The following is a 14,987-nucleotide window of genomic DNA, read 5'->3' as shown; positions in this document are numbered from 1 at the left end:
TGAATGAATGAATGAACGAACGAATGAATGAATCTTTATTTCGTTTCAATTCCGATATCAAACAACAACAACAGTTAATCACTGTGATACAAGTAAATAGCAAAGAACAAAAGTAAATAATTACAGGATAATATACATAATACATGCACTACTTCTTATGGAACATTAGTAACACCCATGAGAATAGATGGAAATGAAATGTGGTGACCTACTAAGAAGCTTAGCTTGTTGGCCACATAGGCCACCAGGATGTAATAAACTTACATTTGCAATCATTTGAAACATCATAGAACAAGCAAACAAAAAATTTGAGTTAATAACCAAAGTAGAAATATACATATTTACATAAGATACACTAAAAAGTAAAAAAAAAGTGAAATGCAGAATGCAAACATTCTATTAGACCTAAAGTATAAGAATCTGAAATTTGAAAAGAAGAAAGAAAAGAGGAAAAAATATATAGCAAACCTGCCTTTATTTATGATATCTGACATTGATTTTCCCAGAGGCATTACTTTTTCCTGTTTTTCTGTTTCCATGATAACTAAATAACTTTTTTACGGATCAACTTCAAAGTCGAGCCATGTATGCATATACATGAAAGGAATACAATGATTTGAGTAATGGGGGTTAAGGTGTCAAAAGTGTAAGGCCCGTATTCTGAACTCTGGTTTAAATGGAATCCTGGTTTAAAGTTGTGGGTTAACTATGGAGAGCCAATTGGAGCACAAATCGCTAACAGTACACATTCGATTTATTAACTCATATGACACCCAAGTAGTTCATAATTGTCTGGGAATGATTACTGAAGTATTTTTCTTCCTTATGAAAGAAAAAAAGAAACAAAATAGTAAACATAATAAATATATAATGTAAAGAGATTTTTTTAACTATTGGCTCCCATAATTTTAGCACAGACTTAGACCATGGTCTAAGTTAAACCTGACTTCAGAATACTGTCCATAGAGTTTATGACCTATTGTCATGATAGAATCAATAGCTAAATCAGAATTAATCTTGGCTCATGAATGAATATATATGTAGAAGTGATTTTATGATTCGATAATGGATGTGTTTGGACTTTTAAGCAGTGATATATGTGTAATATATTTCTGATCTGGCAATGGCAGAGGAATAATTTTCATTTAGTTCACAACAGATTTACTAAGAAAGCTACAAGAATCCAGGCCAAACTATCACTGCCACCACTCTTTTACAGACCAATTATAAAATTTAGCATCAATCCTTCTGTAGAGCATATAGTCTGATCTTGTTGAAGAATCATTTTTGAATTAGCATAATAAATTATTTCAATTAAAAAAATTGCCATGGATTTTATTGGCCTAAGCAACTTGCCACTTACAATGCAATTCCAAGTTCAAACACTGAGAAGGAGAGGGGGGGGGGTTGGTGGGAGGGAGGCCTTAAATCATCTCATCTACCAAATCTGTCCAGTCTAAAAAGGGATAAGGCAAGCTATAGCACTTTAATACTTCTAACTTGTACACTGTAGTTATGGAAGTGATTTTTCCCCTTTTTAATCCAGGTTGTGACTACGAGGGCCGAAGGCTATCCAATGGGGAGACCTTCTCCGGTGATGTCTGCACATCTTGTACCTGCACCTACGGCTCTGTCACCTGTGAACCTCTCCAATGTCCATCACTGAGCTGCCTCCAGCAGATGACTCCCGTCGGTGAATGCTGCCCTCGTTGTGCCGATGGTTGCGAGTATGAGGGGATGGAGTTCAGTAATGGAGATTTCTTCACGCCCATGTCGAACCCATGCCTTCGATGTTCTTGTTTAGTGAGTCTTGATGTAACATGAATTAATAAAGGTGTAGACCCAGTCGTGCCAGATTTTTTTAATAAACTAAGAGTTGGGGGGGTGTCAAACCATCGTATACACACAACAGTTCATCCCTCCCCCAAAGTTTTGTTAGCTGAAAACATTCTGGCACTTCTGGGTAGACTATACCTGAGATTTATCATTCCACTCAAAATGAATGAATAAATAAGCAAAACATTGACCATTCAGTCAAATTTTGATAAAAGTTGGATTATAGGATTTTGTCCCCTCAAGAATTTTGCACAAAAAAATGTAATGTAAAAAGTTTGTGCTCAAATATTGTGAAGTCGTTACGCAAAATGTTGAGCTCTAATTTTTTATTTTGCCAAATTGGGCAACACTATGCAAAATTATTCAAAATTCTGATTTCATGTAGAGTCCCACCTGTTCTAGGAAAATTAATAACTGTATCATTATTCTTACATGTATGTTTTTTTAATAAAATCAATCAATTTCTTGTTGTATTTGATCAGAAAAGTATCGATCCCATTAAAATGCAATAGAAAACAGAGTAAAAAAGAAATCATGGAAATATATAAGATATTAAGAAAATAGAATACATAAGAAAATATTTTGATACTTATTATTAAATGAACATAAAGTAAAAAATCCCCCCAAATCTAAAGGGAGGTATAAAGCCTCCAAGCCTTCCCAGGATGAAAAGACTAAATATGCCCCAAAACTATGAGGTAAATCTAGTTGTATTTTGCAATGATCACACAATTCCACTCTGTTCTAATATCAAGCAACAGAGATAGCATTTGAAGGTTTCACATGCAACTTAAATTGATGTAGTGTTTTCTCCATCTGCCTTCAGAATAACATCGTTCGTTGCAACCCTCTTCCTTGTGAAGACGCACCCTGCCCCAACCCTGTGCTTCTCCTGGGTGCCTGCTGTCCCATCTGTACTGATAAGTGCGTCTACAATGGTCGTACCTATAACAACAATGCCCGATGGGTAGCCGATGATCAGTGTCAACAGTGTAGGTGTCAGGACTCAAAGGTGACCTGTACAGATCTGACTGAGTGTCGGGTAGAGTGTCAGCATGGGTAAGACAGAAGGGCCCGTATTCTGAAGTAGGGTTTAATTTCAACTCTGGTTTAAAGTTGCGGTTTAACTATGGAAAGCCAGTTGTTACATAAATCTCTAATAGTGGAGGTTCAATGTATCAGCTCATTTGACTCCCAAAACATTTTTAACTGCCTTGGAAGAATAAGTATGGCAGTTGTCTTTACCAGTACAGAATTAGTAAAGAGCACAGTAAACATGAGAAGCATTCACTGTAAAAAAAAATAATAATGGACGTTTGGCTTCTCATACTTTTAGCACAGAGTTAGAACATGGTCTAAGTTAAACTTGACTTCAAAATATGGTCCAAGGGGTTATTCTTCACTTGGTCTATTCTCCTTAGGTAGTCTTATACCATATGAGCAAAACCAGTTTTGATGATAATGTAATAGGAAACTGATATAAAATTGTGTAGAAGTTTATTGTTGAGAAGTAATTCTTAGATTATTTGAAGGTACATGTATATGCAGCATGAATGTTAGAAGTCATCAGAAGGTCACTTTTAGTAATCGTTGTGGCAATTGTTTTACTCAATTATATGAACTACCTGTCATCATGTATGCTTCATGTTCATGTAAATAACCCTCATTATTTGCTGGAAGTCTGTAGTTCTAATCTTCAATTTTTTGTAGCTTCCTGAGCATACATGCAGTACACACATAGTCAGTCTATCGAACCATATGTAAGCATTTCCATCATTTGCAGTGGTCAATGTAAAATGAAATTGTCAGTAATCTAGGAACTGTAAGCTTCTCGTATTTTGTGTCTCCCACTCACAGACATATAGCTGAAGGCCAGTGTTGTTCAGACTGCACAGACTGTTCTTACGAAGGGCAGTTCAGACGGAATGGCGACGAGTTCAGCAGCGCCAATGAATGCAGCACATGCCGTTGTCACTACGGCACTGTCCGCTGCCAACGCCGCCCTTGCCCAAGCACAGGATGTCGCCAAGAAGAGACCCTTGACGGGGAGTGCTGCCCAGTCTGCCGCGGCTGCCTTGATCGCTCTGGGACACGCTATGACCATGGTGCAAGGTTCATTCCTCCGTATGATGTCTGTTCTGAATGTTCTTGCGAAGAGGGTAGGCTGACGTGTCAGACTATCCAGTGTACTGATCTTTGCTCACATCCAGTCATTAACGCCAACGAGTGCTGTCCAGTCTGTGACAGCTGTCAGGATGGCTCTACGGTATATGCCAACGGGGATGTCGTCCAGAGTCCGGAGCGATGCCAGACCTGCCGTTGCTCTCAGGGAAGCATCATCTGTGATCCCGTCACCTGTCCGCAGGTGTCGTGCTCGAATCCGGTTAGGATGCCAGGCCAGTGCTGCCCGGAGTGTAGGCAGTGTGTCTTTGAAGGTACAACTTACCAGAATGAAGAAGAATTCATCTCCCAAAGAGATCCATGCCAGAGATGTAGGTGTGAGGTGAGTCAGTTACAAAAGCCCCTCTAGATATCTGACAATGCACTTCCGGTGACAGAAGTTCCTGTTCTTTATCTGTTGACTACTGGATTCAGAAAATCTTATAAACTTTATACAGGAACCATCCAGTTTCTGTAGGCAATGGGTTCAATTGTAATTCAAGAATTTCAGATTCCTCAGTTTATTTATCTATGCAGAAACATACCAAATGACATAGCAGCATTTCCACTGCATACTGTGATGAATGGTGACACGAGACATTTTACTGATTAAAGTGTCACTGAGTGTCTGTGAATGCCTGCAGACTAACTTGTTTTGCCTTGCACATAAATAACAATAGACTGTCCTCACATATGTTACCAGCCACCCCAAAACCAACATTAAGTCACCAGGGAAGATTCTCTGTAAAATAGCAAAAATGATAAATTGGTCTCCAAAAGTAAAAATTGTAAGATTTGCTTATTTGAAAAAGTAAATCTTTTTCTGCTTTCTACCTTATTGGGTATTGTAAAATTGAATAAAAGACAAGATACACAAGTTTTTGTGACACTATCTTTTTTATGGACTTCTTGGAAGTTTCACTGAGACTACACAGTATGCACATCCATTGCTTGAGTGAATCCCGATTTTTAAACTAAATTTTTTCCTTATTCTTTGAAGCTTTCACTGATTTTTTTTCTTCTAAATTCAATTAAAATACTTCAATGGGTTGGTTTGGGTCCATTTTGACAAGTTATATATCATTTTAAAGCTTAATAAAGACATCAAATTTCGTTTTCGGTGACTTATTGTTGGTTTGATGTGACAAAATTGTATGTAATAACAATAACTGATTCATGGATCTGATCTCTTGGCAGGTGGGAGAAGTCCGATGCACCGACCAGCGAACCCAAGGATTGGTATGTGGTCCTCCATGCTCCCATCCAGTCCAGATACCAGGTCAGTGCTGTCCAGAGTGTTCCCAATGTGAGTACGATGGTAGAATCATCCCAGATGGCATGCAGTTCAGACACTTCACAGATTCTTGCCAAATATGCACCTGCTCGGTAAGTAGTTTAATCTTGTAACATAAAGCTTAGTGATTGATCATAAGAGTGGTTTCTATGATTGATTGCATTGATTGTTGTGTATAATCAATTGTACAAATCAGCTCCATGATCAATCTCTAGTCTTTGTGAAACCCATTCCAGAGCCTCGTAACATAAATCTTAGCTATTGATGGTGGGGGTGATTTCTATGGTTGACTGCATTGAGTACTGTGTATGATCAACTGTAGAATCAGCACTTGATCAATCATTTAGCATTTTGTTATGGGACCTTAGTCATTTATATGGCACACATGTATCTGAGCTCATACAGGTTGTTATTATCCTGGTCTCCAAATTCATTCAGTCATTCTTGCATGCAGCATATGCATATTCTCCAGACTTTGGGGAATATTCCAGCGAGTCGCCATTGAGGCATCTACGAATACTGGACAAGCTACAGCGATATTCGCATCCAACCAGGTATCCATGTAGGACCTGGGTTGAGAGGAGTCTGCTGTGCAGACCATTCTTTCATCAAGTCCAGTGATCTGAATACACAACCTACAATAACTAGTGTACAGAAGGCCCTTTGACTTTTGGCAATTTGAGTTTGGAAACTCTTGCTGGAATGTTCCCAAGGGATTGGAGAAAATGCATGTATTGTGTGCAGGCAAGCAAGGATCCAACCACTTGGGTATTCATATGTATATGTATGTTTGGTGCTTATAGATGCTCTGATGTATGAAGCAGGATATCATAGTTAACCCTAAATAGACTGGGCTATTTCGATGCCTAAAAAGACTGGGGGGGGGCTGATTCAGCCCCCCCTTATGATCTCGGCTGTTGATCGCGACGAAAATTGGCACACACGTTACCCATGGCATTATCTACAAAACTAGAACATCAAATTTGGCAAAAAATCTTATGTCTCATTAATTATGCTAATTTATTCGTAAAAACATAAGTTTGCTCTAATTAATAAAATAATGCCCCTGAAAGGCTAATTTTTGTTTCACATACTCTAGATAAGCATCTGATCAAATTGATTTTAAAAAATTCAAAATCAAATTTATTTTCTTATGTATTCTATTGTTTTCTAAATTTCTTATGTATTTCTTTGTTTTTCGACTTTTTGTTTTTTCAATGGAAATTGTCGGGGACTTTATTTTGACCATAAACAAGATAAAATTAATTGATTTTGAGCAGTAAAAGGAAAAATAATGATACATTTATGAATTTTGGCTAAGAACACTATTTGCATTGGATTTGTACACAAATTCACGTTTTTGAGTAATTTTGGGTCTGCATGCACTTACGAAATGTTGCATAATTTTGGAACCGCGTACCCGGGGGTCACAATTTTGGTCTCAAAAGTTGCGCGAGACTTGAAAGTAAAAAGTCAGCGAGCGACGCGGTCAAAAAATTTTGCGCAGCGGATTTATCGCGAAAAATGTCGAGGGGGGGGCTGAATCAGCCCCCCCCCAGTCTTTTTAGGGTTAAAGGAGAATGAAACTTTTGGAACAAGATAGCTTGTGAGAAAACAGAAAAATCAATACAAAGTAACACCATCGGCGTACATTATAAGAATCCCATTCTTTACCAGTTTTACCATGCCATGGTTGTATTTCAAAAATAAGAGGGGTCCCAGTATCGACCCCTGAGGCACACCTTGATTTGAGTTGATCAGAATTAGATTGTCTAATTACAGCATGCTGTTTTCTATTTGTTAGGTATAAATTAAACCAGGACAATGCAGCAGGGGACAATCCTATAAGCGGTAGTTTATTAACATTAAAGGAGAATGAAACCTTTGGAACAAGATAGCTTGAGTGAAAACAGAAAAATCAAAGAAACAGATCAACAAAAGATTGTGAAAAATCGGACAAATAATGAGAAAGTTATGAGCATTGAATATTGCGATCATTAATGCTATGGAGATCCTCACATTGGCATTGCGACAAGGATATGTGATGTCACTTGTGAACAACTCTCCCCATTACTTAAATACATATTTCACTTAAACTGCCTCTTTTATCACATCTATCAATAGATCATGTGTTCTTTCTATAGGAGGGTGTGTAATACAGATTTTTAAAGAATACATCATGGATAAAGAGTTTGTATCACCATAAGAAAAAGCAAAAAGAGACATTTTGATGGTATTTTATAGTCCATCAAAGGGAAAGTTGTTCACATGTGCCATCACACATCCTTGTCGCATTGCCAATGGGAGGATCTCCATGGCATTAGTGATTGCAATATTCAAATGCTCATAACTTTCTCATTATTTGTCCAATTTTTCTCAAACTTTGTTCTTATTCATTTATTTTTCCGTTTTGACACAAGCCTACTTGTTCCTATTGTTTCATTTCCCTTTAATGTTAATTGTAAATCTTTAGAATAAATTCAGCATTAGAGCTATAGGTAGCCCAATACACCGACATAGAACTGAAATCACACGATATATGTATACACTGTTTAAGGTAAATTTGATTAGACATTTTAGAAAGTGTTACGATATGAGTATCAATATCCATGCTTTTTAACCTTCACCAATGGCAACTTGATAGCCTGCATTGAGTAATCACATAAATAAAATAACCAAATACATGTACCCAGTCTCCACAGATTTGTCTATTCTTGTAACAGAAAAAACACAACTTCAAAAATGACCCTGAAACAAAATACCATATTTATTTTCATTATTTTTCTTTGTTCCAGAGGGGATCTGTTGTATGCGAACCTGAAACCTGCCCCCCTGCCCAGTGCAGTAACCCTGTGTATGTCAACCCTGATGACTGCTGCCCTCGTTGTCAAGTTTGTGTAGATGCTGGTAGGGAGTACCATGAAGGCGAGAGATGGGAGTCTAGCAGTGACCCTTGTTTAGAATGCAGCTGTCAGGTTAGTATTATTACAGGTGGCTGTTTCATAAATGTATTTGTAAGTTACGAGTGAATTTACAAAATGACTGCTGATCATTTCTTGTGGTAAGTGATACACACCAGAGTTCTATTGGTGTTGATGTACATGTCGTTCCTAAGAATGGGTCACTATTTGTTTGTAAATTCTCTCTTAACAGCTTTATGAAACACCCACCAGTGTTCAAGGATACAATCTATGCATGTAAAGATTTAAGGTCATTTTAACCAAAATCTGAGCCAAGTGAAAGGATTCATGAAGGTGCTTTTATATGCGTGGTTTAAAGGTCAAGTCCACTTCAGAAAAATGTTGATAAGAATCAATAGAGAAAAATCAGACAAGCACAATGCTGAAAATTTCATCAAAATCGGATGTAAAATAAGAAAGTTATGACATTTCAAAGTTTTGCTCATTTTCAACAAAATAGTTATATGAACGAGCCAGTTACATCCAAATGAGAGAGTTGATGATGTCACTCACTATTTCTTTTGTTTTTTATTGTTTGAATTATACAATATTTCAATTTTTACGAATTTGACGATTAGGACCTCCTTGCCTGAAGCACAAAATGTTAAAATAATGGAATTCCATGTGTTCAGGAGGAATGAAACTTCATTTCACATGACAATGACGAGAAAATAAAAATATCTCATATTTCATATAATAAAATACAAAAGAAATAGTGAGTGAGTGATGTCATCAACTCTCTCATTTGGATGTAACTGGCTCGTTCATATAACTATTTTGTTGAAAATAAGCAAAACTTTAAAATGCCATAACTTTCTTATTTTACATCCGATTTTGATGAAATTTTCAGTGTTATGCTTGTTGAATTTTTCTCTTTTTATTCAAATCAAGTTTTTGTTGGGGTGGACTTGTCCTTTAAATCCATGATTTATGCAGATTTCTGGAGTTGAGCCCCAGTGGATTAGTCTCTGGACTTTGAAACAGAGGGTTATGGGTTTGAATCTCAGTTGTGGCTTAGTTTTCTTCTGCAAGAATTTCATTTTTGAAAAACATTAAATGTGATACAGTTTGGTCAGTGTATCTGTGGAAAACTGTGAAATTTAACGCAACTTCTCAAAAGTCTGTGGCGCTATAAAGCTAAAGGCAGTAAGCATCTTTTAATAGCAGCTTTCCTGCTTGAGAGATTCGTGCAGAAACGATGGGCTCTGTCTTTGACAATTGTAAGAATACTGTGTCCATAAGTTAAAAGTCAGGGAAAGTCAGAATTATGGAGAGCTTTTAATATTGTTCATTCAACTTATTTTTGTTGCAATCCATTTGTTATGTTACTATAAACCCCAAAATATCATTTTTCTTTTTTGTAGTCTGCACGTCATTGTGAGACATGTTGGAGAATATGCACAAATACAGTTGTCTGATTTTGTTAAGCCTTCTTTTGAAAAAATAAATGTGAGCAAATTGTCACCCCTCAATTTTTCGTTACAGAAAAGTCAGACAAATTGAAAAAAAGTAAACAGTGTCTGTCCTATGAACTCACCATCATGATTGAAGTGGCAATGAACACATACATGACAACATAATAAGGGATGACAAACAGAAGTAAACACTGATTATCATGTTTATTTCTTTGTAGGACCTTCGTGTTTCATGTGAGCCCAGACCTTGTCCTGCAGTACAGTGTACCCACCCTGGAAAAATCCACAGTATGTGTTGTCCAGAGTGTTCAGACTGTGAGTATGATCGTCGCTACATCAGCAACGGACAGGTCTTTGGAAACCCTCTCAATCAATGTGAACGATGTACATGTCTTAATGGGAACATCATCTGTGAGCCACAGGAGTGTCCTCCAACCCTCTGTCAGCAGCCGTATACTCCAGAGGGACAGTGCTGTCCTGTTTGCAGGGAGTGCTTCTACAGTGGTGTCGAGTATCAGGAGGGTGAACGGTTCACATCCCAGCAGAACCCCTGTGTGGAATGTATTTGTAGGAGTGGAGAGGTTTCTTGTGAACCCAAACCTTGCCCACCAGCTAACTGTCCATATCCGATGCGAGAAACCTGCTGTGCAACCTGTGATGGGTGCTTTTACAATGGCAGGAACCACGATAACGGTGCCTTGTTTTTAGACACTTCCCAGGATTGCCGTGAATGCCAGTGTGTCAGTGGAGACGTCCTATGCACCAGGCCTCTCTGTCCTGAACTTGTAAACTGTGAAATTGAAAGAACTCCACCTGGAGAGTGTTGCCCAATTTGCGAAGTGCAAAAGCAGTTGACGTGTTCTTTTGGAGACCAGACTTACAACGATGGGGATACCTTCTACAATCCGATCAATAACTGCCAGAGATGTGAGTGTAGAAATGGAAAAGTAGAGTGCGCTGATTCCCCATGCCCTGATGTTTCTTGTACTCATCCGTTGAGGTTTGGATGCTGTCCGTCATGCGATGGATGTACATATGGTAATGAAAGTTATGCCAATGGAGTTGTGTTTGCTGAACCAGACAATGCTTGTGGACAATGTGCCTGTGAAGGCGGATCCGTTACCTGTAGTCCACTGTCTTGCCCACCTCTAAACTGTCCACATAGGACAAAGCCTGAAGGAGTTTGTTGTGAGATCTGCATTGACTTGGACTGTGTATTCCTTGGAGAAACCTTCCTACATGGAAAGCGATTCACTCATCCACAAGATGTATGCCAAGAATGTGTCTGTGATGATGGGAACACTGATTGTACCGTTGCACCTTGTCCCACTTTGGACTGCCCTTACCCAAAACGAGGCCCATGCTGCGAGCAGTGCGAGGGATGTTTGTATAATGGAGATGAATTCAATGATGGCGATGTATTCTTCAATCCCATTGATCACTGCCAGGAATGTGAGTGTCAGTCTGGATTCGTCAATTGCAGACCCAGGACATGTCCAGAGGTCACTTGTGAGCACCCAGTTACAATCTCAGGAGACTGCTGTCCTGTGTGTGATGGCTGCTTGTACTTGGGACGTCCGTTTGAAAATGGGGGATCCTTCCGTAACCCACAGGATGTATGCCAGTCCTGCACATGTAGGGATGGCAATGTTATCTGTGAGAGAGCAGAATGTCCCATAGCCAGCTGCCCATTCCCTGGTCAAGATCAGTGTGGCTGTCCAACATGTGCTACTTGCAACTACAACAACATAGAATATACAGATGGTGCAATATTTCCTCATAATAATGACTCATGCAGGGAGTGCATTTGCAGACAGGGTGATGTTGACTGTAGGTTACGGGAATGTCCTCAACCTAGGTGCTTTCATCCAATCCAACTTCCAGGAAGATGCTGTCCTTCATGCGATGGATGCACTTACGATGAAAACAACTATGAAAATGGCCTGGAGTTCACAGATACTGTTGACAATTGCAGGGTTTGCACTTGTCTTAATGGAAATGTTAATTGCGCCACTCGTCCTTGCAATGTTGTATCCTGCACACATCCCATGCAAGATGCCTGCAATTGTCCCACTTGTGATGGCTGCATGTATGAAGATGTGATGGCTGTCAGCGGTATGACTTTCTTGGATCCAAACAATATGTGTAGGGACTGCTTGTGTTTGCAAGGATCTGTCAGCTGTATTGATCGTCCATGCCCACCAGTAAACTGCACGACCCCGATGAATGTTCCAGGAGAGTGTTGCCCATCATGCCCTGAGGATGTTTGCGGAGAACTTGAATCACTCAACCCCTGCCAAGATTGTGAGTGTGTTGGAGGGGCGTGGCGTTGTGTAGACCGACCCTGTGGTCCTGCACCTTGTCCGAATCCTGGCAGCGATGGTTGCTGTCCGGTATGCGATTCCTGTATGTATGGTGGCAAACCTTGGGCAAATGGTGACAGTTTCCCGGCTCCTGAAGACCAGTGCCGTACATGCCAATGTAATAATGGATTTGTGAGCTGCCAGGATCCAACTTGTCCCTCTGTTGCTTGCAGTCACCCTGTCATCCCTGCAGGACAATGCTGTCCTGTATGTACTGGACAGTGCACTGTTGATGGAATAACATACGATAATGGAGAGAACTTTACACCTGTAACAGATTACTGCCAGCGTTGCAATTGCCGCAATGGTCAGGTGTACTGTGACCGAATTACTTGTTCCCAGCTTTGTGCACATCCTCAAGAAGTACCTGGACAGTGCTGTCCCGTTTGTGAAGGTTGCTTCTTTGAAAACCTGCTTCTTTCAAATGGACAGTCCTTCAGACACCCTTCAGATGTCTGTCAGAGCTGTATGTGTATCAACGGGAATGTGGATTGTCAGACTGTAAATTGCCCAACACTGACCTGCCCAAATCCAGAAAAAGCAGAAGGAGAATGTTGTGGGAGATGTCTTGAGTGTTCCTACAATGATCAACAGTATCAAGATGGAGCAGTATGGTTTCCTGTTGATAGGCAGTGTACACAGTGTGAATGCATAGGTGACCAAGTCAACTGTGGTGCCCTTGAGTGCCCCGAGACTCGTTGTACACATGCTGTCAAAGGCACATGTTGTGCTATCTGTGATGGCTGTTTGTTTGAAGAGAGACTGTACAACAATGGCGAGAACTTCAGGCCTGATAATTGCAGACAGTGCAACTGTGTAAACGGCAATGTCTTATGCATTGAGCAAGAGTGTCCCTTATTGACTTGTGCAAACCGAGTGAGAGACATTGGCCAATGCTGCGAGCGATGTGCAGGGTGTACTTATGAAGGTTTTGAATACTCCAATGGAGAGTCTTGGGTGTCTGCACTTAATCCATGTTTAACTTGTCAGTGTCAAGACGGAATGACCGTGTGTACGGAGATCCGTTGCCTGACACCTGATTTCTGCACAACACCCCAATATGTCCCAGACCAGTGCTGTCCAATTTGTCCAGGTTGCGTTTACAATGGTGTGACTTATAATGATGGCCAGCGTTTCAATCCGTATAATGATCCTTGTGAGTCATGCCACTGCGAGAGAGGAAGCTTACTGTGCCTGCGTGAGAGTTGCCCAACCATGGCAGACTGTCCAGCGGAGCAGGTTATTCCACCAGCCATCGGGGAGTGCTGTGCTACATGTACTGCTGAACAACGCACAAGGGAATGCACCTCTCAGAATGTTGGAGAAATTTTCAAACCGTACAGTGATCCATGTTACACTTGTGAATGTAAAAATTCATCTCTTTGGGAGTGCATGAGTGAAATGTGTCCGATGCTGAGTTGTCCTCGTTCTGAACAATTTGTCCCCAGGGGTGAGTGCTGCCCTCGCTGTCAGCGTTGTATCGATGAGGAAACTGGCAACAATTACTTGGATGGGCAATCCTGGAATCGAGGTCTTGACAACTGCATAAGATGCAGCTGCAATGGTGGGGCCATTGAGTGTGAGATCCAACAGTGTGAGCCACTGACATGCCCTGAGGGAGAGGAACCGTACAAACCTCAAGGATCATGCTGCTTTGCTTGCCGAACAGCTGCCGAACCTTGCACTTACCAGGGAATCATCTACCAATCCGGTGACATGTGGTTGAGAGATGAGTGCACTACTTGTGAATGTGTAGCAGGAGAGGTCCAGTGCAGAACTCAACGCTGCCAGGTAATGAACTGCGCTGCTGATGAGACTCCTGTTGTGAATCCTGGAGAATGCTGTCCCCGATGCATCTTGCGCCCTGCAACCTGTATTGCCTTTGGTGATCCTCATTACCGCACATTTGATGGGAAACTAATCCATTTTCAGGGAGCTTGCCGTTACATCATGACTATGGATTGTGAAAACCAGGACTTTATCGTTGAGGTGACAAATGACGATAGGAACATGGGGGCTGTTTCATGGACACAGGAAGTTACAGTGATCGTGGATGGAAATGAAGTTAATTTAGGACAAAGTGGCATTGTCCAAGTCAATAATGAAGTAGTTACATTACCATACCTCATGCAGCCATTTATTTACATTGAGAAACGAGCCACAACGTTCTATGTCAATACAAACTCTGGTGTGTCTGTTCTCTGGGATGGAAGCAGCTATGTTGAAGTCAGTGTTCCCGGTACATACGCCAGGAAGACATGTGGCCTTTGTGGAAACTTCAATGGCTACCCACAGGATGACCTGCGCACCAGATCTGGACAGCTTGCTAACTCGGTTGCTGTTTTCGGGAACAGCTGGAAGGTTTCTGACCAAGATGGCTGCGATGTCAAGGACACCGACCCTTGCACAGAGGCAGGATTCCATGCTAGGAAGCTGGCAAACATTAAGTGTGCTGTGCTGAAGTCCCGTAGGTTTACAGCCTGTCATTCCAAAGTGCCTCCTGAACAGTACTATGCTGCATGTGTCTATGATCTATGTGCCTGTGGATCCAGTGATACCTGTCTTTGTGATGCTGTTGCTGCATACGCTGCAGAATGCAGGCAGGAAGGAATTCATCTCAACTGGAGATCATCTTCACTCTGTGGTAAGAATTAAATTTTTTGTAATAATTTTCTTTAAAAAATTTCTTTATTTTCTCATGATTTCATGGTAAAAAAAACCTATTAAGACTATTATTCCCAGACAATAAAGAATAATAAAGAATAATTTTAGTGCCAAACAAGTGGATAAATTGAATCTGTACTGTTGATAAGTGTTAAAATTGGCTATTCTTAGTCCTGGCTACCCCCCCCCCCCGAGATCTCGGCTGTCGACCGTGCGAAGCACCGAGAATCAGCATGCGTGTTGTCTTAGACATAATCTACAAAATGAGTAATTTTCATGTGAATTGTGATTGTGA

At 40.4% G+C, this 14,987-nt stretch overlaps 1 protein-coding gene across 1 annotated transcript in view; it reads left to right on the top strand.

The window, feature by feature from the left end:
• LOC121406165 (kielin/chordin-like protein) overlaps positions 1–14,987 on the top strand; it is a 54,230-nt gene that overhangs the window by 35,775 nt on the left and 3,468 nt on the right. The window contains exons 18-23 of the mRNA XM_041597184.1: positions 1,547–1,803; positions 2,663–2,895; positions 3,694–4,339; positions 5,194–5,382; positions 8,086–8,265; positions 9,884–14,672. Of these exons, the coding sequence (XP_041453118.1) occupies positions 1,547–1,803; positions 2,663–2,895; positions 3,694–4,339; positions 5,194–5,382; positions 8,086–8,265; positions 9,884–14,672 (6,294 nt within the window). The remainder of the gene's footprint in view (positions 1–1,546; positions 1,804–2,662; positions 2,896–3,693; positions 4,340–5,193; positions 5,383–8,085; positions 8,266–9,883; positions 14,673–14,987) is intronic.

Source organism: Lytechinus variegatus, chromosome 19 (assembly GCF_018143015.1).
Source record: "Lytechinus variegatus isolate NC3 chromosome 19, Lvar_3.0, whole genome shotgun sequence".
In the NCBI taxonomy this organism is placed as follows: domain Eukaryota; kingdom Metazoa; phylum Echinodermata; class Echinoidea; order Temnopleuroida; family Toxopneustidae; genus Lytechinus; species Lytechinus variegatus.
This window is presented reverse-complemented; position numbering and strand designations above follow the sequence as displayed.